The following is a 21279-nucleotide window of genomic DNA, read 5'->3' on the forward strand; positions in this document are numbered from 1 at the left end:
ATTGGATAGAATTGATTTCTTCCAATTCGTGTAGGAGACAGAGCAGTGACATTAGTGTCTGAAGACGCATTTTAGGCTTTTTGGTCCACAACGTGTAGGCCTATCACGAGACTCCATTCATTCTGTGCAGCTCCGTTCGTCGCTATTGAGTTGGATCAGTTAACTGGGCAGATATGTCTGATGAAAAGTCCCGAACCCACATGTCACCTGTCCATGTTCTCCAGACATTCTGCTTAACCCGCTGCGTTCCGCCAGCACTTCATGTCCTTTTTTATTAATACACCATTCGCAGTTCCTTGTTTATACAGACATACCAATCACATTGCCGGGGACCTGCAGACATAGTTCAGTGCGGATTTGCTGATCTCATAGTCATAGAGCACGGAACCAGGATCTTCCGTCTACCTTGTCCATGCCGACCAAGATATGCCATCAACGATAGCTCCACTTGCCCGCGACCAGCCCGCAACCCCCGAAACATTCCCTATTCAAATATCCCTACACACTTCTTTTAATATCGTTATAGTACCGGCCTCAACTGCTTCTTCTAATAGCTGCTTACAAATACCCAGAACTTTCTGTGTGAAACAGCGATCCCTCAAGTTCTTATCATTTTTTTTACTTCTCCCATTAAACATATTACCTCAGTTTACTGGATCCTCGACGCTGATTAAAAACGGTGAATATCATGATCATGCCCAGGTATGACTTCCCAAAATGGCACACTTCGCCCTTATCTGCATTATACTCCATAGACTTCCACTGTTACTCCACGGAGTATAATGCAGATAAGGGCGAAGTGCGCCATTTTGGGAATTCACACCTAGGCATGATCATGATATTCACCTTTTTTAATCAGCGTCGAGGATCCAGTAAACTGAGGGAGTGCAGCGTAGGTTTACAAGGTTAATTCCCGGGATAGCGGGACTGTCATATACTGAGCGAATGGAGCGGCTGGGCTTGTACACTCTGGAATTTAGAAGGATGAGAGGATATCTCATTGAAATATATAAGATCGTTAAGGGTTTGGACACGCTAGAGGCAGCAAACATGTTCCGGATGTTGGGGGGTGTCCAAAACCAGGGGGCACAGTTTAAAAATAAGGATTAAGTCATTTAGAACGGGGATGAGGAAACACATTTTCACACAGAGAATCGCGAGTTTGTGGAATTCTCTGCCTCGTGGTGGAGGCTGGTTCTGTGGAGACTTTCAAGAGAGAGCTAGATATGGCTCTTAAAGATAGCGGAGTCAGCGCATATGGGAAAAGTTCAGGAACGGGGTACTGATTGGGGATAATCAGCCATGATCACATAAAAGGGCGGTGCTAGCTCGAAGGGTCGAATGGCCTACTCCTGCACCTATTGTCTATTGGGTCATCGCTCATGGCTGGAGAAGGTGTATGTTATGGAGGATGCTATGAAGCTGCAGGGTGGCTTGGATAGGTTGGGTGAGTGGGAAGATGCTCTATAATGGAGATACATGTGATGTTGCACCCCTCGGCTTGATTATGGGGCTTGTGGACTCCCCAACGTGAGGAGAGAGGTTAAATTGAACGTTGTTGCCTCTGGTGGTGTTGTTCCCCTGTGTTTCACCTTCTTTACGACCTTGCTTCCCTTTCTTTTGACCCGCCACACCCCCACCCGCTTTCTGCGCAACCTCGAGGTAGAACACGATCTTCCCAAACATCCTTCCCACGTACAGGACTCCTGCGGGCTTGGACACCACGGCCACGGCAGCCAAGCAATCTTCAAGAGAGGGGGGGGGGGGGGGGGGGGGGGGGAGCAAGTAGCACCATATCCCATGCTCGAAAGGCGGGTTCCTCATGGAGAACCGGGCTCCCAGAGCAGCAGCCTAAGCAGCTGAAGCAGCCGCCTTTGCATAGCTCCTGGAAGGTGCCGCTCCCCCAGAACACTGACCCTGCATGGCATCAGACCCACAATTTATACATAACACTTGCACAATGCCCGGGACACACAGACACTCCAAATGGCCAAGTCCAAACACATAACAAATATGGAACAGTTCGTTGGAGGGAGGCAAGTGGTGTTGCCTCAAACATTGGCAATGACAGCTCCACCGAAAAAACTGCTGCGTCAGCACCTCTTGGCCCGGCTAACTCGGCTCTCCTGCGTTCACTGGCGAGCTGCTGATCTTCGCACGCAATCCCACCTGGCCTTTGCTGCTCATGCAGCAACGAAAGGGATTTGCTTGCAGTCGTTGTTGTTTGGAGCCTCCTCTATCCAGCTGTCTTTCCGAGAGAAAAGGAGGCTTTGTCAGCTCCAGGTTCCAAGGCTGCAGAAGAAGGTTCCAGATGATGCAGAAAACCTCTCACACCGCACAACAGCCAGACCGGTCCGCTCAGCACCGACGAGGCAGAAAGGGGAGGTTGTTCCGGACGTAGGTGTAAAAGTCCAGAAAGTTATTCTCCCCCTTTTGGTGCCAGTTTCCCGGCAGGTTGCCAGCCTCAGTCGTGGGAGCTCGGCAGTGAGCAGATAACTACTCGCAGCCCCAAAACACACAGCAACTTTTAAACAAGTCTCTGCAACGTTGTAGCGATACTCCAAGTACCGAGGTGGCTACACTAAATTCCAGAAAGATGTTTAAATTCACTTATTTCTTTGTTTGGACGGGAGCTCCGCAACACCACACCTCCTCACGTAACCAGCTTTTTTTTTTTTAACAACAAAATTTATTCAATTATTAAACATAATATTTACACTCCAATAAAACAAGCCAGAACCCACCACCACAATACAATACAAACATGTATCCGTAATAAACTACTATACAACTATGATACAATCATTATTGAGGATACATTCAACACCCTGCGGAGCCCAGCGGTCCCGGAAATCCCTCAGGGTGCCCACAGACAGGGCGTATTCCCTTTCTAATCCCACCCAGGCACGGACGTAACCCCGGAAAAGGGGCAGGCAGCTGGCTCGGGTAGAGCCCTCCACCGTCTGGCGCCGTGACTCGCGGATGGCCAGCTTGGCCAGGCTCAGGAGCAACCCAACCAGGACATCTTCAGCCCTACCCTCTCCCCTACGCACAGGGTGTCCAAAGATGAGGATGGTGGGTGAAAAATGCAGCCAGAAGGCAAGGAGCAACCACTTTAGATATTCAAACAGTGGCTGCAGCCCCACGCACTCCATGTACACGTGGTACACAGACTATTCCAGCCCGCAAAAGTGGCAGGCGGCTGGCGAGTCTGTGAACCGCGAGAGAAACAGATTGCAGGGAACACCTCGGTGCAATACCCTCCACCCCAGGTCCCCAATGTAGAGGGGGAGAATCCCTGCATAGAGGGACCCCCCACCCCCCCTCGCGACCGGAAGGCAACACTGACCGCCACTTGGTGTCCGGACGGTGGACCATGGCGAGGAAGTGCAGGGTGTGGAGGAGGAGCCTGTACAGGACACGCCTCCCTGCGTCTTGGAGGCAGATGTAGGGTATCGAGGAACGGCGGCTCAAATTGTGTGGGACCGGCTCCCGGAAAGGATTACGGCGCCTGGGTCCGATTAGTACTTCCGGCTGAGCGGGGGCTTGCTCAACCACAGGTGCTCCACATGTTTGACCCCCCGGTCAGCCGGTCACCCGGTGGGGTGGGACAAGGGCCGGCTGCTCTCACGCCCGGGCCGTCACCCTCCGCCGGCGGAGGTGGGGCCCGGTCAACGGCAACCAGGTTCCAGACTCTCAACAAGTCCCTGTAGAAGCCAGGCATCCCCATCAGGACCGCACGGCTGACCCCCACCATCGGGATCCGCGTACCTCGTTGAACGCAGCGGCTCCGTTGGAAAAAGTGCGTTGCCAGCACGTGCCACCTGGGAGGATGCCCTGAGTACAGGTGTCTCTGCAAGGTCCTGAGGTGGAGAGCCGCCAACTTGGTGCGAATGCACACCAGCGACTGACCGCCCTCCTCGATCGGGAGACTCAGGACCGCTGCAGAGACCCAGTGCTTTCCGTTGCCCCAGAAGAAGTCCACCAACTTCTTCTGGATGATCCCAGCAAAGGTGGCTGATGGGACCAATGTGGTCAATCTGTACCAGAGCATGGAGGCCACGAGTTGGTTAATGACCAACACCCTGCCCCGGTAGGAAAGCACTCTGAGGAGACCTGCCCAGCGTCCCAGCCGGGTGACGCCATTCATCTCCAGCTCCTGCCAGTTCGCCAGCCAGGTCTCCGCGCCAGGACTCAGGTAGACTCCCAGGTAGAGGAGGTGTGTGATACTCCACGTGAAAGACCTCATCTCCTCCGGGAGGGAGTCCACCTGCCAGGGACCCACCAAGAGTCATAAAGAACATTTCCCCCAGTTGATCCTGGCAGAGGAGGCGGCCGAGAAGACTGGTTGGCACTCACGCATCCTCTGCAGGTCGATGGGATCGGTGTCCATGAGGAGCACGTCATCGGCGTAAACCGAGAGGACCACCTCCATGTCCGGCTCGCGTAGAACCATGCCCGTCAACTTCCTCCGAAGCAGACTAAGGAATGGCTCCACGCAGATGGCGTACAGTTGGCCAGACATGGGACATCCCTGACGTACTCCTCTGTGGAAGGGAATGGGGGCCGTCAAGGATCCATTGACTTTCACGAGGCACTCTGCAGTGGCGTATAAAAGTCGGATCCGGGACACAAAGTGCGGTCCGAACCCAAACGCCCGCAGAGTCCTCAACAGATACTCGTGATCCACCCTGTCAACAGCCTTCTCCTGGTCGAGGGAGAGAAAGGCAGTGGGTACACCGGTCTCCTGAGCCAGGTAGACCAGGTCCCGGACCAGATGGATATTGTCCTGGATGGACCGGCCTGGGACCGTGTGAGACTGGTCAGGGTGGATCACTTGAGCCAGCACTGGGCCCAGACGGTTTGCCATTGCCTTGGCAAAGACCTTGTAGTCGGTACAGAGGAGGGAGATTGGGCGCCAGTTTTTTAGATGGCGGAGATCGCCCTTCTTGGGCAGAAGGACCACGACAGCCCTTCGCCAAGACAAGTGCATCTCTCCGGTCACCAGGCTCTCCCTCAATACCATGGTGCAGTCCTCCCCCAGGATCCCCCAGAAAGTGCGGAGGAACTCTGCTGTCAGTCTGTCCAGACTGTCCAGGCCAGGGATTTGCCCCTTCGGATCTGATGGAGGGCCGCAGTCAGTTCACCCAGTGTCAGGGGGGCATCCAGACGCTCAGCACCCTCCGGGTCGACCGTGGCTAAACCTTCCCACAGATCACTGCACTCGTCCCCGCCAGAGCTATCTGGTGAGAACAAGGTCCCATAAAAGGAACGAACTGCTGCATTAATGTCCTCTGGTTCAGTGACGGAGGAGTCATCATCAGCGAGCAGCTCCACTAACTGCTGACGGACTCCCCGCCACTTCTCCAGCGAGTAGAAGAAGGGTGAACCGCGGTCCAAATCGTGGAGCAATTGGATCCGCGACCTCACGTACGCGCCTCGAGATTGCTCCAACTGTAGCTCCTTCAGCGCATCCTTCTTCTCCTGGTATTCCCTCCAGAGGATCGTGTCCCCGACGGTCTGACTTAGACGCGAATCCAAATCGAGTAGCTCGCTCCCGAGCTGTCTGATCTTGGAATCGCGTCTCTTGGTCGACCCTCTAGTGTACTCCTGACAGAAACTCTGGATGTGGGCCTTGCCCACGTCCCACCATAGCCGCAGGGAGTGAAATCCTCCCCGCTTCCTCTTCCAGTTATTCCAGAACCTCGCCAACGAGTCCCGGAAGCGGCGATCCTCCAGCAGCCGGTTATTAAAATGCCAGTATGTGGACCCTCCCCTCGTGCGCAGCGGGTTAAACTCCGCCCACACCAGGTGGTGGTCCGAGCACGGCACCGGCAGCATGGAGGCCGCCGAGACACGGGAGACGTACGCCCTAGAAATGTACAAGCGGTCGATGCGAGACCCACCCCCCTCTGACCTCCTGGAGAAGGCCCTAGAGTCGGGGTGGAGGTTCCTCCAGGTGTCTACCAAGTTAAAGGAGCCCACGAGCTCCTTCAACTTCTTCACCGACTCCACGCTGTAGACCAGAACGGTCGCCTTCCTCAAGGGTACAGTTGAAATCCCCCCCAAGGATCACGCAGTCACCAGGGTTGATGGAGCTCAGCAGCGTAGACACCTTGCCGTCTGCAACACGGCAAGCTTGGGGGCGTACACATTGACAAAATGCAACCGCACGCCATCCAGGCGCACGGCCAAGTGAAGCAAGCGGCCTGGCACCAGTTCCTGGACCTTTAGGAACTCAGGCCGGAAATTCGGGGCCAACAAAATGGCCACCCCACTGGAAATGGAGCTGAGGTGGCTCATGAAGACCTCGCCACCCCACTCCAGGAGCCAAGTGGACTTGTCTCCTGGGGTGGTGTGGGTTTCCTGCAGGAAGCTCACCGCATATTTCCCATCCCTCAGGGCCTTACCAAGGTCGTATCTGGACTTCTTATACACCACTGCGCCACCAGATCTGGTCCTCAGAAGAATGCGGATCTCATGGTTCATCCAAGGCTTCTGGTTAGGAAACACTTGGAAGGTTTTTGTTGGGATGCAGTCCTCCACACATTTCCTTATGAAGTCTGTAACAACTGTGGCATATTCATTCAGGCCCGTTGCCGAGTCGTTGAACATTGCCCAGTCTAGTAACTCTAAGCAGTCCTGTAGTTGTCCCTCTGCCTCCCCCGACCAGCTCTGTGCTGTCCTCACCTCTGGGGGTGCGCTATTCTGTTGCTGCCTGTATGCAGGAAGAAGCAGCACCGCTGAATGGTCGGATTTCCCGAAGTGAGGGCGGGGGATAGAATGATAGGCGTCCTTGATGGTCGTGTAGCAGTGGTCGAAGGTGTTTGATCCTCTGGTGCTCCAGGCGACATGTTGGGGGTAGATTGGGAGTGATGTTTTCACGTTGGCTATGTTGAAGTCCCCGGCTGTGGTGGTAAAGGCCTCGGGGTACGCAGTCTGGTGACCATGGTGAGCAGCTCCCCCAATGCTAGACGGACATCTGCCTGGGGTGGGATGTAGACCGCGGTCAGGATGATGGAGGTGAATTCCCTCGGGAGGTGGAAGGGACGGCACTTCACCGCCAGATGCGGAGAGCAGGAGTTAGACAGAACTACCATGTATGAGCGCCACACAGAGTTGACCATGAGGCAGATGCCCCCTCCTCTCCCTTTCCCAGATGCCTGCGTGCCTGCGAAAGGAACCCCCAGGCTGGACGGCTGAATCTGGGGAGCAGGGAGTGAGCCATGTCTCTGTGAAACAGAACACAGATCATTCGCTCAGCTCCCTTTGGTAAAGCAGCCTTGACTTTGTCCTCCACTTTATTTTGCAGTGATTGTACATTGACTAGCAAGATGCTTGTGGGTTGTAGTGCCCTGCTCGTCAGTCTGACTTGGACTTTTCCGGACACTATGGAGGCCGCCCCCGGTGTTTCCTGGTACAGCACATACTCTTCCTGCAATCCTCCGCTAGGTCGAGGATTCCCCTGCGATCGCGAATTCCCTTACAGTCGGCAGCTGCGTTGCTACGGTAACATCGCAATAGCGCTAATGGGTTTAAATGCACTTGCAGCTTGTCGGTTACAGCACACGTTCCTGCTATTCCTTTTACCCAGGTACACTGAGAATTACAATATTTGATGATTTTGTGTGGGCTGCTGGCAACATGTCGCCACAGATAGGAGCCATCTTGAAAGTTGAATGTTTGGGTCCCGCCACGAATCATCACCTATCCATGTTCCTCAGAGATTCTGTCTGACACATTGAGTTACTGCAGCATCTGTGTCTTTGTTTAAACCAGCTTCTGTAGTTCGTGTACCTGCTGGTTACCGTTCACGCTTGGTGAGTTGTCAATCGGTATGTTTCCATTGGTAACAATACACTTTTATAATAGATTGTTCACATATTTAATTCCAATAAAGATAGACATCTCTAATGAGGGTGTATGTTACTACAGCTATACCGTGACTGGTTCAATCCTGACTTCAGGTGCTGAACTTGTGTGGAATCAGCATGTTCTCCCTGTGACTATGTGATTTTCCTCCAGGTGCTCTGGTTTCCCCCCAAACAGAGGTAGGTGGGGTTGTCCAACGAGCTGCTGGAGGGGGTAGTTGAAGCAGGCACGATAGCAACATTCATAAAGAAATTTGTACAGGTAAATGGATAAGAACAGTGTAGAGAGATATGGGCCAAATACGGGCAGGTGGGATTCGTATTGTATTGTAAGGGTCCAACACACCATGTTAGCTAAAATTGAATTGTTAGCTACAGTGAATTGGTAGCACGGCATTCCAAACAAGTCTGGGGATGTCTGATTATGTGTAGGTTTGCTGAGCAGAACACTGTAATAGTTGGGCAGACCACCAACACCCCTTATCGCCAGGAGTGCGGAAACGGTGTGTTCAACCGGCCAAGTGGGGCAGGGCCAGGTTGGAGGTGGAGGGGTAACGATTGGCTCACGGGAGGGGGGATGGCACCGTCTGAATGGACGAGAAACGCTAACGGAGACAGTGTCGGGCGCCCTCCTAGAACAGAGAGAACCCCGGCTTTGGACCGTGTCACAAAGGGTGCCAGCTGATTGACAACAGGTCACCACCCGGGGACGCTCGATGTTGTGTACTTGGTGTGTGCGAGTGTGTATGGCTATGTGAGTCTATGTGCGTAGTTCGGCAGTGTAATAAAGTACATTGCGATACCATCTTTGTTGAATGAATCCGGTGATTTATCGAACACAACATTTGTCGGGATCGGCAGGATTCGAACCTCCACCTGCGACTCTGCGACTCCTGAAGGAGTTGTCTGCCATGTGTGAGCGCTTCTGCAAACGACCTAGGGAACCGCGAGGACAGTGGTCGCTCTGGGAATGGGATAAGCGATCCAAGGCAATACTCCGCACCAACGACGAAATACTGGGGCTCGGTGAACTGTCCCTAAACACTGGGATTTATCGCGAATTGCGGCTCGGATGGGATCATAGGGACCCAATCACTCTATGGGATCAGGTGGCGGCTGCTGTCACGGTGTGAAACCCTCACTGATAGACTGGGAATTCCGCTCGCAGCCTGAATTGTCGACAACCGAGGAGGGGGCAGTGGCACTCAAACATTGGGCCCTGATGATGTCCTTGGACAACGGCTGTGATTATGGGTCTTGAGGACTTTACTGCCTCCCTCCTTTTGTATTTGGTTAAGTCTGGGCACCTCACACCAGGGGTCTATTGGTCGATTGGCCACGTGGTCTAGGAATCGTTGATGGAATATAGATAAATGTAAGATGTTGCGTGTGATGTGATTTTGGGCAGTCTAACAAGGGCAGGACCTACACGGTGAATCGTGGGGCTCTGGGGGAGTGTTGTAGAGCAGAGGGATCTAGGAGTGTAGGGGCACGGTTCCTTGAAGGTGGAGTCGCAGGCAGAAAGGGTGGACAAAAAGGCTTTTGGCACATTGGCCTTCATTAGTTAGAGCATTGAATATAGAACTTAGGAGGTCAAGTTGTAGTTGTATAAGATGTTGGTGAGGCCGCATGGAGACTATTGTGTTCAGTTTTGGGCGCCATTTTATTGGAAATATGTTGTCAAACTGGAAAGGGTACATAGGGTTATGAGAATGTTGCCAGGACTAGAGAGTCTGAACTATAGGGATATGTTGAGTAGGCTGTGTCTCTATTCCATGGAGCGCAGAAGGGTGAGCAGTGATGTTATAGAGGTGTTTAAAATCATGAGAGGAATAGAACAGGTAGGTGCGCAGTTTCTTGCCCAGGGCGGAATAATCGAGAATAAGACATAGGTGAAGGGAAAACGATTTAATAGGAATCTGAGGGGTAACTTTTTCACACAAAGGTGGGTGTGTGGAACGAGATACCAGAGGAGGCAGTTGAGGTTGGACTATCCCAACATTAAAGAAACAGTTACAGGTACATGGATAGGGCGGGTTTGGAGGGTATGGGTCAAGCGCTGGCAGGTGGGGCTAGTATAACAGGCTGGTGTGGGTTACTTGGGCCGAAGGGCCTGTTTCCAAGCTGTATCAGTCTATGACGCCATCCCACAGCCCCGCTCTTGCTCCCCATATAATATAACATATAACCATATAACAATTACAGCACGGAAACAGGCCATCTCGGCCCTACAAGTCCGTGCCGAACAACTTTAACACCCCCTCCACCGTCTAAGCACAGACCGAGTCCCCTTTACCTCACCGGCCATCACATACAACATATATTCCTCTGACATTTCCACCATCTCCAACGGGATCCCACCAGTAGCCACACCTTCCCCTCTCCACCCCTGTCCGCCTTCCGCAGAGACCGTTCCCTCCGCAATTCCCTGGTTAACTCATCCCTTCCCACTCACACCACCTCCCCAGGTGCCTTTCCGAGCAACCGCAGAAATGCAACAACACCTGTCGCTGTATCTCCTCCCTCGACTGTCCAAGGACCTGGCAGTCCTTTCAGGCTCGGCGATCGTTTCGCTGAACATCTCCTGAACCGACCTGCTCTCCCGGTGGGTAAACACTTGGACTCCCCGTCCCATTCCCACACTGACCTTTCTATCCCGGGCCTCCTTCATTGTCAGAGTGACGCCCAACGCTTATTGAAGGAGCAGCGCCTCATATTTCGCTTGGGTCTGTTTACACCCCAGCGGTATGAACATTGACTTCTCCAATTTCAGGTAACACTTGCTCTCTCTCAATCCCACCCACCCTAGTTCTGCGACTAGTTTCACTGTGCTCCTGAGTACACTTTAGTGATTACATTTAATGTTATGATTAATATACTTCTTAATCGCGTTCCCCGTCTTTCGCTTTCACACCTTAAACCTCCATATCTTCGTGACTCCCTCTCAGTGTGAAAAGGCTATGGGCCCCGAACCGAATTGCTTTTCCCCAGAGAGCATGTGTTGCCCGTCCCGCTGAGTTGTGTCTGCTCGGTGCAACGTCGAATTTGAAGTTATTTTTTGCACGTAATGACGTGAGGACTGCTTGGGGGCGGAGTGTGGACGAGGTGAGGTAATGACGGCTGATGTTGTGTTTTTCGCTGCCCCTAGTTACAGACACATTCGGCGGCGCAGCCCAGGCAGCAAGTGAGCAAGTAAGTAAGTCTCTCTCTGTCTGTCCCTCGCCCCCCCCCTCCCCCTCTCTTTCTCCACCCCTCTCTCTCACCCTCCTCTCTCTCCCTCTCTTCCCCCCTCCCCGCTCTCTCCACCCCTCTATGTCCCTCACACCCCTTCCTCCTCTTTCCTCTCGTAGAGTTTAATGCTATTGTCTATTGTCTCTCCCCCCCTCCCCATCACTTCCCTTCCCGTTTCTCCCTATCCCCCCACAGTGAATGGCGGTGCTGACTCGAAGGGCCGAATTACTCAACCTCTCTCTCTCTCTCTCTCTCTCTCTCTCTCTCTCTCTCTCACACACGCTCTCTCTTTCTCTCCCTCTCCTCCCTCTCTCCTTCTCTCTCTCTCTCGCCCCCTCTCTCCCCCTCTCCCCCTCTCCCCCTCTCTCCCTCTCTCTCTCTCTCCCTCTCTCCCTCTCTCTCCCTCTCTCTCTCTCCCTATCTCTCTCTCTCTCCCTATCTCTCACTCTCTCTCTCTCTCTCTCTCTCTCCCTCTCTCCCCCCCCCCCCCCTCTCCCCTACCTCCCTCTCCCAGACACTCCCCCCTCTCTATCCCTCTCCCATCCCCCTCTTAGATAGGGCTCTAAAATATAGCGGATTCAGGGGATATGATTAGACGGTAGGAACGGGGTACTGAATTTGGAAGATCAGCCATGATCACAGTGAATGGCGGTGCTGGCTCGAAGGGCTGAATTGCCGACAGCTGCACCTATTGTCTATTGTCTATTGTCTTTTGTCTATTGTCTATTGTCGCTCCCTCCCCCTCTCTGTCTCTCGCCCTTTCCCCCCCCCCCCCCCCCCCCCCCCCCTCTCGCCCTCTCCTCTCTATACCCCCTCTTAGGAGTTAGATAGGGCACTTAAAGGTAGCGGATTCATGGAATATGGGGAGAAGGCAGGGACGGGGTACTGATTGTGGATGATCAGCCATGATCATAGTGAATGGCGGTGCTGGCTCGAAGGGCTGAATTGCCGACTGCTGCACTTATTGTGTATTGTCTATTGTTTCTCTCTCGCCCTCTCTCTGTCTCTCTCTATCTCTCTCTTCTCTCTCTCTCAATATCTCATTCTCTTCTCTCTCTCTCTCTCTCCCCTCTCCTATTCCCCCCCCCCCTCTCTCGCTTCCACCCTATCCCCCTCTCTATCCTCTTCCTCTTTTCTCCCCCTCCCCTTTCTCTCCCCTCCCCTCTCTCTCTCCCCTCCCCTCTCTCTCTACCCCTCTCCAACCCTCTCCCTCTCCCTCTACCACCATTTCTCTCTCTCTCTCTCTCTCCCTCCCTCTCCTCTTCCTCTCTCTCCCCCTTTCTCTTTCTCTCGCGCACTGTCTCCTCTCCCCCCTCTGCCCCTCGCCCCTCTCCCTCCTCTCCTCCTCTCTCCCCGCCTCCCTTCTCTCTCGTTCTCTCTCTGTCCTCCCTCCCTCTCTCTCTCTCCTCTCCCCCCCTCTCTTTCACCCCACTCCCCCTCTCTCCAAACCCCCCTCCCTTTCTCTCTCAATCTCTCTCCCCTTCTCCCCCTTTTTCCCACTCTCCCCCTTTCTCCCGCTCTCTCCACCTCCTCTCCCTCTCCCCATCTCTTCCCTCTCACTCACAACCTCCCCCTCCCCACTCTCTTTTTTTTACTCTCTCTCTCTCTCTCTCTCTCTCTCTCTCTGCCTCTCCCCCTCTCAACCTCTCTCTCTCTTTTCTATCACTATCCCTTTATCACTCCCCCCTCTCTCAACTTCCCCCCTCTCTCTATCTCTATCCCTCTCTCCCCCTCACTCCTCCCACCACCTCCCTTCTCTCTCTCGCTCTCTCACTCTCTCTCCCTTTCCCCTTCCCCAACCTCTCTCTCTCTCCCCTCTATCTCCCCTTTTTCACCCCTCTCTCCACTCTCTCTCTCTCTCTCTCTGCCCCTCCCTGCCCACTCCCCCTCTCTCTCCACTCCCCCCTCCCTCTCTCTCTCGCTATATATATATATATATTTGGAGGGGAGGGAGAAAAAACCCCAAAAGAGATTACCAATAAGACAATTTTGGAGATAGGTCCGTAGATTATAGAGTGTAATTATTCATCCAGTCCTGGATTCACGTTTCAGTCCAGCTTCCGTGTTGAACCAGTTTACCCCTTTGGAAAATCAATCAATGTAGACCATATTCTAGCAAATAGTTCTGATTTGTCAATTAAGACAAGTCTAATTTTTCCAAGTGTAAGGTCTCAGACACCTCCATAATCCACATTTTAATTGTGATGGTTGTTGGATTTTTCCAAAATTTAAGTATTATTTTTTTCCCAGTTATTATACTATAATCAGGGAAATGTCTTTGATTTATTGCAAGTTTTATGCTATGTTCTGATGTTCCTAATATTATTAGTTTTGGGTCAGGTTTCAATTGGATATTAACAACCTTTGATTAATGATTTTAAAAATATCCGTCCAAAAATGTTTAATTTTTATGCAGTTTACAAAAATATGAGTTAGATTAGCATCTAAGTATTGACATTTGTCACAGATAGGAGAGATAATTGGAAAATTCTGTTTAGTTTTGTTTTAGAATAGTGCAGTCTATGTAGTACTTTAAATTGTATTAAAGAGTGTCTGGCATTTAACGAACATTGATGTATATGTTGTAAACTTACATCCCATATATCTTTCATTATGGGTTGAGCTAATTCATTTTCCCATGCTGTCTATGTAGTTCCGTCGACGAGACCTCACTATCTAAAAGGATATTATAGATGTGAGATAATAATTTATCTGTATTAGGATGTTTATTCAAACATTCCTCAAGGGTCTCTATCGCTCTAGTTCTATATTATTGTGTATGTGATTTAACATAATCTCGAAGTTGTAAATATCAAAACAAATTATTTGAGTGTCGTCCATAATTCTGTTGTAGCTCCTGAAATGAAAGAAAAATACCTTTTTGATAAAGATGGTTATATGGTTATATGGTTAAGATGTCCCACCCTTTTAGTTCCATGGGTTTTCCATTGCCCAAAACCTTTATCCAACATAGAAGGTTTAAATTAAGGGTTATTTACAATGGGGAGAATGAGTGATAAGATATCTAAAGTCATTTTTAATAGTTTCCAAGTTCTTATATATTATTGGATTTTCACTCTGTTTTTTAATTCAATTTTGTAGGGGTTAACAAGATCGAGCCAATTTCTAAAGGTAAACGATCTTCCTTTTCCATATTTAACAAATCTGGTTGTTGATCCATATCTTCCAACCAGAAGGTCATATTTTTTAATATTAACTGCCCAAAAATAAAATTTAAAAATTGGTAAAACTAATCCACCATTCATCTTAGATTTACATAAATGTTTTTGAATTATTCTATGGTTCTTGTAATCCCAAATAAAACTTGCAACAAAAGAGTCACGTTAAAAAAAATTGGGGAGATATGTTGATTAAAATAAGTACAGTAATTATGGAAGGAAAAACATTTTTATGGCATTAATTCTGCCAAACATTGAAATGGGAAGTGTTTTCCAATAAAGAATATTCTTATGTAGTCCCCCTCTCCCCCCTCTCTGTCTGTCTCTCCCTATCCCCCTTTATCTCCCCCTTTCCCTATCTCTCTCTCCCTCTCTCCCCCCCGCTCTCTCTCGCTCTCTCTCTCTCCCTCCCCTCTCTCTCCCCCCTCTCTCTCTCCCCCTTTATCTCCCCATCTTACTCTCTTCTCTCTCTCTTTCCACCCCTCTCCCTCTCTCTCTCTCCCCTCCCCCCTCTTCCGCTCTCTCTCCCCTTGTCCCTTTCTCTCTCCCTCTCTCCTCGCACTTTCTCTCACTCTCCCCCTCTCTCCGCCCATCCCCCTCTCTATCTTCCTCTCTCTTTCTCTCTCTACCTTCCCCCCTCTATCTCCACGTCTTCCCCCCTCTCTCTCCCTCCCTCCCTCACTCTCTCCCCCTCTAACCTTTCTCTCCCCCTTCCCCTCGCCACCAGGGACCAGCATGGACTCCAACTACCTGCGGGATGTGCTGGGCTCGGGGCTGACGGAGGGGCTGGCGGAGAGGTGGCTGAGCGGCGGCCCCTGGACCCCATCGACTACCTGGCCCACTGGCTGTACAAGTACAATGACAACTTGGAGATGCAGAGACAGGTGCACCACTCCCCCTCCCCCCTTCGCCTGTCCCCCCTCACCCTCCCACCTCCACCTTCCCCCCTTCCCTCCCCCTCCCACTCTCACCCTCATCTCCCTTCCCCTGCCCCTCACCCATCCCTCACCATAACCTCTCTCTCCCCTCTTCCCCTTTCCCACTCCCCCACTCCCCTCCCACTCCCCTCCCTTTCCATCGCATCCTCCCCCAACTTTCCCCTCTCCTCACCCTCCTTTCTCCTCCCCTCTCACTGACCACACCTTCCCCTCACACTCCGGTTCCCCCCCCCTGGCCTTCTCCCCCCCCTCCCCACCCCCCCTCCGCCCCTCCCCACTGAACTGAGCCTGTGCCCTCTGCCCCTCCCCCCCTGCTGAACTGAGCCTGTGCCCTCTCTCCCTCCCCCTGCTCCAGGACAAAGCGGTGGAGGTTGAGCTGAGCATAGAGATGGATACCTATCTGAAGGAGCGGGCCATCCAGGAGCAGGTCACGCAGGAGCTGGAGGAGATCCAACGGATGCACCGGGCCCAGCAGGTGAGTGGCCTCCCTCTCCCCTCTCCTCCCCTCTGTTAGCCAGGTGGGTTGGGGAATGGTTGATGGAATTTAACACAAAGAAATGACAGGTGTTGCAATTTGGGAAATCTAAACTGGGCAGGTCCTGGACAGTGAATGGTAGAGCAGTGAGAAGTGTTGTAGACCACAGTCATGGAGTGATACTGTGTGGAAACAGACCCTTCGGCCCGACTTGCCCACACCAGCTAACACGTCCCAGCTACACCAGTCCCACCTGCCTGTGCTTAGTCCATACCCCTGCAAACCTGTCATTTTTCCATCTACCTGTCTAACTGTTTCTTCAATGTTGGGATAGTCCCAGCTTCAACTACTTCCTCTGGCAGCTTGTTCCATACACCCATCACCCTTTGTGTGAAAAAGTTGCCCTCAGATTCCTATGAAATCTTTTCCCCTTCACCTTAAACCTCTGTCTTCTGGTCCTCGATTCACCTACTCTGGGCAAGAGATTTAAGAATTTGCCATTTTCAAGTGAAGCTGCTACATCGGTAGCAGCATTGAGTTCTGAAAGAGAACCCCCCAAAAAAATGTGACTACTCAGAGCTACTGAAATATGGATTTTCTATGTAAAGTCCAACTTGCCTTTAACTATTATATACAGTACCATGACAAGATATGTCTCTGCTCCACAATTAGATTGGGAATGAATGGAGACTCAAGCAAACAGCAGATGGTGGTTTGCATTAAACACACAGAAGCTCACACAAGATTTGTTAAAAGAGAAAATGTATTTGACATGAACTTAAAATTGACACAGATGTTTTAGCTTAACATCTGTAGTTGGAAAGGTGCTAGAAGGTTATAGTGAGGATATGCATGGCTTTAGGTAGACGATGGGTGGTTAAGGAAAGGCAGCATGGGTCTGTACGTCTCACAGATCTGAAGATGTTGCTTGCACATGTGACTTAAATGCTTGACGAGGGCAGAGCGGTAGATAGAGTCATAGAGTGATACAGTGGAATCAGGCCCTTCGGCCCAACTTGCCCTCACCAGCCAACAAGGTCCCTGCTACACACCCACGCCTGCACCTGGTCCATATCCTTCCAATTCTGTCCTGTCAATGTACCTGTCTGACTGTTTCTTAAATAATGGGATTGTCCCAGCCTCAAATACCTCTTCTGGCAGCTTCTGCCTGTAATGCAGCGTGATGTGGCTGTGATGCAGCGTGACGTGCCTGTGATGCAGTGTGACGTGCCTGTGATGCAGCGTGACATGCCTGTGATGGAGCGTGATGCAGCGTGACGTGCCTGTGATGCAGCGTGGCATGCCTGTGATGCAGCGTGACGTGCCTGTGATGCAGCGTGACGTGCCTGTGATGCAGCGTGATGCAGCGTGACGTGCCTGTGATGCAGCGTGGCATGCCTGTGATGCAGCGTGACGTGCCTGTGATGCAGCGTGACGTGGCTGTGATGCAGTTGTGATGCATCGTGATGATGTATTGATACACGCTGTTCCCTCACATGTCGCAACATTTTTTTGTCACCGTTGGATTTTGAAATGTTCTAAATATTTCAGTGACCATGGTATAATGCTGGAGTCGCTGAAAAAATCAGCATGTGGGACAGGCCCTTAAATCTTCTCTGTACTCTTTCAGCTTGACAACAACGTTCCTATAACATGGCACCCAGAACTGAACACAGTACTCTAAATGTGGTCTCACCGCCATCTTTCAAACTGCAACACGCAACAATCAATTTCCCTCCTGGGATAAATAACATTCTATCGTATCAGATTATAGTCATAGGGTGATAGAGTGATACAGTGTGGAAACAGGCCCTTCAGCCCAACACGGCCATACAGGCAACAATGTCCCAGCTACCCTAGTCCCACTTACTTGCGCTTGGTCCATATCCCTTCAAACCTGTCCTATCCATGTAGCTGCCTAACTATTTCTTAAATGATGGGATAGTCTCAACCTCAACTACCTCCTCTGGCAGCTTGTTCCATACACCCACCGCCACCGTGTGAAAAAGGTACCTCTCCGATTCCTATTAAATCTTTTCCCCTTCACTTTGTCCTCTGCTCCTCAATTCTCCTACTCTGGGCAAAAGTCACTGTGCATCTACTCAATCTATTCCTCTCATGATTTTGTACACCTCTATAAAACCCCCTCATCCTCCTGCACTCCATGGAATAGAGACCCAGCCTACAAAACCTCTCCCTATAGCTCACACCCTGTAGTCCTGGCAACATTCTTGTAAATCTTTTCTGAACCCTTTCAAGCTTGACAATATCTTTCCTATAACATGGTGCCCAGAACTGAACACAATATTCTAAATGCGGCCTCACCAACGTCTTATACAACTGCAACATGAACTTCTAACTTCTATACTCAATACTCTGACTGATGAAGACCAAATTGCCAAAAGCCTTTTAGACCACATTATCTACCTGCGACTCGACCTTCAAGGAACCATGCACCTGAACTCCTAGATCCCTCTGCTCTACAACGCTACCCAGAGGCCTACCATTCACTGTGTAGGTCCTGCCCTTGTTCGATGTCCCAAAATGCAACACTTCACACTTCTCTGTATTAAATTCCATCAACTATTCCTCTGCCCACCTGGCCAATCGATCAGATCCTGCCATGTATGTTCTCATCCAAATCATTGATGTAGATGACAAACAGTAATGGGCCCAGCACCGAACATTGAGGCACACCACTAGTCACATGCCTCCAGTTTGAGAAGCAACCTTCCACTATCACCCTCTGCTTCCTTCCATGGAGCCAATTTTCTATCCATTCAGCTATCTTTCTTTGGATCCCATGTAGTCTAACATTCCAGAGCAGCCTACAATGCGGCACCTTGTAGAACACATACCGAAGTCCACGTACACACCATCTACAGCTCTGCTCTCATCAAGCTTTTTGGTCTCGTCTTCAAGAAAATCAATCAAATTTGCGAGACACGCCCGTCCACGTACAAACCCATGCTGACTGTCCCTAATCAGCCCTTGCCCATCCAAATGCCTGTATATCCTATCCCTTAGAATAGGGAGAGATAGTCAGAAGTAACTTTCTAACTAAAGATGATAAGCTCACTGGCCTATCATGCCCAGCATTTTCCCAGAAGCCCTTCTTGAATAGAAACACAACCTTTGCCACCCTCTTGTCTTCCGGCACCTCTCCCGTATTTAAAGACGACTTGTAAATTTCACCCAGTGCTCCTGCAATTCCCTGTCAGATTTCCCGCAATGTCCTCATGTATATCTGATCAGACCCTGGAGATCTGTCTAACTTCATACATGATAGCACCTTAAGCAACTCTTCGACTGTAACAGTGATTGCCCTTAAGACACTTCCGTTGACTGCCCCAAGTTCATCAGTCCTTCTGCCTTTCTCCTCAGTAAATACAGAGGAGAAATAGGTAGGGAATTGAAGAATGTAGGTGAACAGAGGGATCTGGGAATAACCGTGCACAGTTTCCTGAAAGTGGAATCTCATGTAGATAGGGTGGTAAAGAAAGCTTTTGGTGTGCTGGCCTTTATAAATCAGAGCATTGAGTATAGAAGTTGGGATGTAATGTTAAAATTGTACAAGGCATTGGTGAGGCCAATTCTGGAGTATGGTGTACAATTTTGGTCGCCTAATTATAGGAAGGATGTCAACAAAATAGAGAGAGTATAGAGGAGATTTACTAGAATGTTGCCTGGGTTTCAGCAACTAAGTTACAGAGAAAGGTTGAACAAGTTAGGGCTTTGTTCTTTGGAGCGCAGAAGGTTGAGGGGGGACTTGATAGAGGTTTTTTAAAATGATGAGAGGGATAGACAGAGTTGGCGTGGAAGGGCTTTTCCCACTGAGAGTAGGGAAGATTCAAACAAGGGGACATGACATGAGAATTAAGGGACTGAAGTTTTGGGGGTAACATGAGGGGGAACTTCTTTACTCAGAGAGTGGTAGCGGTGTGGAATGAGCTTCCAGTGAAGGTGGTGGAGGCAGGTTCGTTTTTATCATTTAAAAATAAATTGGATAGTTATATGGATGGGAAGGGAATGGAGGGTTATGGTCTGAGCGCAGGTATATGGGACTAGGGGAGATTACGTGTTCGGCACGGACTAGAAGGGTCGAGATGGCCTGTTTCCGTGCTGTAATTGTTATATGGTTAAATACTCATTGAGGACCTTGCCCATCTCCTGTGCCTCCACACAGTGGTGACCGCTTTGATTCCTGAGGGGTCCCATCCTCTCTCTCTTCCCCTTTTCCCCTCTATGTATTTATAACATTTGTTGGGATTATTTGTAATGCTACCCAGAGCTGTCTCCTGGCCCTTTTTTGCCCTTCTGATATCCTTTTTTAGTTTACTCCTCATTTCCCGAATCTCCTCCAGGGATACACTTGTTCCCAGCTGCCTAAACCTGTACCATGCGTCCTTCTTAATCTTGTGCAATGCCCCAATTTCCTTCGCCAGCCAAGCCTGTTTGGCTGTTTGCCTCCCTTGCCTTTCACTCTTCACTGAGTATAGGAGCAGGGAGGTTCTACTGCAGTTGTACAGGGTCTTGGTGAGACCACACCTGGAGTATTGCGTATCGTTTTGGTCTCCTAATCTGAGGAAGGACATAGAGGGAGTGCAGAGAAGGGTCACCAGACTGATTCCTGGGATGTCAGTACTTTCATATGAAGAAAGACTGGATAGACTCGGCTTGTACTCGCTAGAATTTAGGAGATTGAGGGGGGATCTTATAGAAACTTACACAATTCTTAAGGGGTTGGACAGGCTAGATGCAGGAAGATTGTTCCCGATGTTGGAGAAGTCCAGGACAAGGGGTCACAGCTTAAGAATAAGGGGGAAATCCTTTAGGACCGAGATGAGAAAAACATTTTTCACACAGAGAGTGGTGAATCGCAAGAACTCTGTGCCACAGAAGGTAGTTGAGGCCAGTTCATTGGCTATACTTAAGAGGGAATTAAATGTGGCCCTTGTGGCTAAAGGGATCAGGGGGTATGGAGAGAAGGCAGGTATGGGATACTGAGTTGGATGATCAGCCATGATCATATTGAATGGCGATGCAGGGTCGAAGGGCCGAATGGCCTACTCCTGCACCTATTTTCTATGTTTCTATGTTTCTAACGGGGACGTACATATCCTGAGCTTTTGTCAGCACATTTTTTAAAACATCCCACTTGGCTGATGTTCCTAACCCCTCAAATAACCTGCTCCAGTCAACTTGAGCGAGACCTTCTCTCATACCGTCAAAGTTGGCCTTATCCCAGCTGGGCATTTTAACACTGCCCTCTCTGTCCCTATCCATAACTATCTTAAACCTAATTGATCAGTGGTCACTGGTCCCAAAAGGCTCCTCCACAAACACTTAATTCACTTGACCTTCCAAATTTCCCAAGACTAGATGGAGTTTTGTCCCCACGTGTGGGGGGCCTCTAAATACTTCTGGAGAAAACTCTCCAGAACACCTTTGAGAAATTGTACCCATCTAAACCCTTCACACTATGATTTTACCCAGCCAATAATGGGAAAGATAAAATCCACTACAGCAACAACATTGACCTGTAACTGTCTGCAATCTCCTGGCAAATGTGTTCTTGTAATTCC

At 50.4% G+C, this 21279-nt stretch overlaps 1 protein-coding gene across 1 annotated transcript in view; it reads left to right on the plus strand.

The window, feature by feature from the left end:
* Positions 1-7391: 7391 nt before the first annotated feature.
* The window catches only part of LOC129715995 (DPY30 domain-containing protein 2-like), a 28955-nt gene continuing 15067 nt past the window's right edge, over positions 7392-21279 (plus strand). The window contains 6 exon segments of the mRNA XM_055665877.1: positions 7392-7509; positions 8733-8897; positions 14205-14234; positions 15009-15073; positions 15076-15165; positions 15575-15694. Coding sequence (XP_055521852.1) covers positions 7392-7509; positions 8733-8897; positions 14205-14234; positions 15009-15073; positions 15076-15165; positions 15575-15694 — 588 coding nt within the window.

The sequence above is a fragment of the Leucoraja erinacea genome, unplaced genomic scaffold (genome assembly GCF_028641065.1).
Source record: "Leucoraja erinacea ecotype New England unplaced genomic scaffold, Leri_hhj_1 Leri_158S, whole genome shotgun sequence".
NCBI classification, from domain to species: domain Eukaryota; kingdom Metazoa; phylum Chordata; class Chondrichthyes; order Rajiformes; family Rajidae; genus Leucoraja; species Leucoraja erinaceus.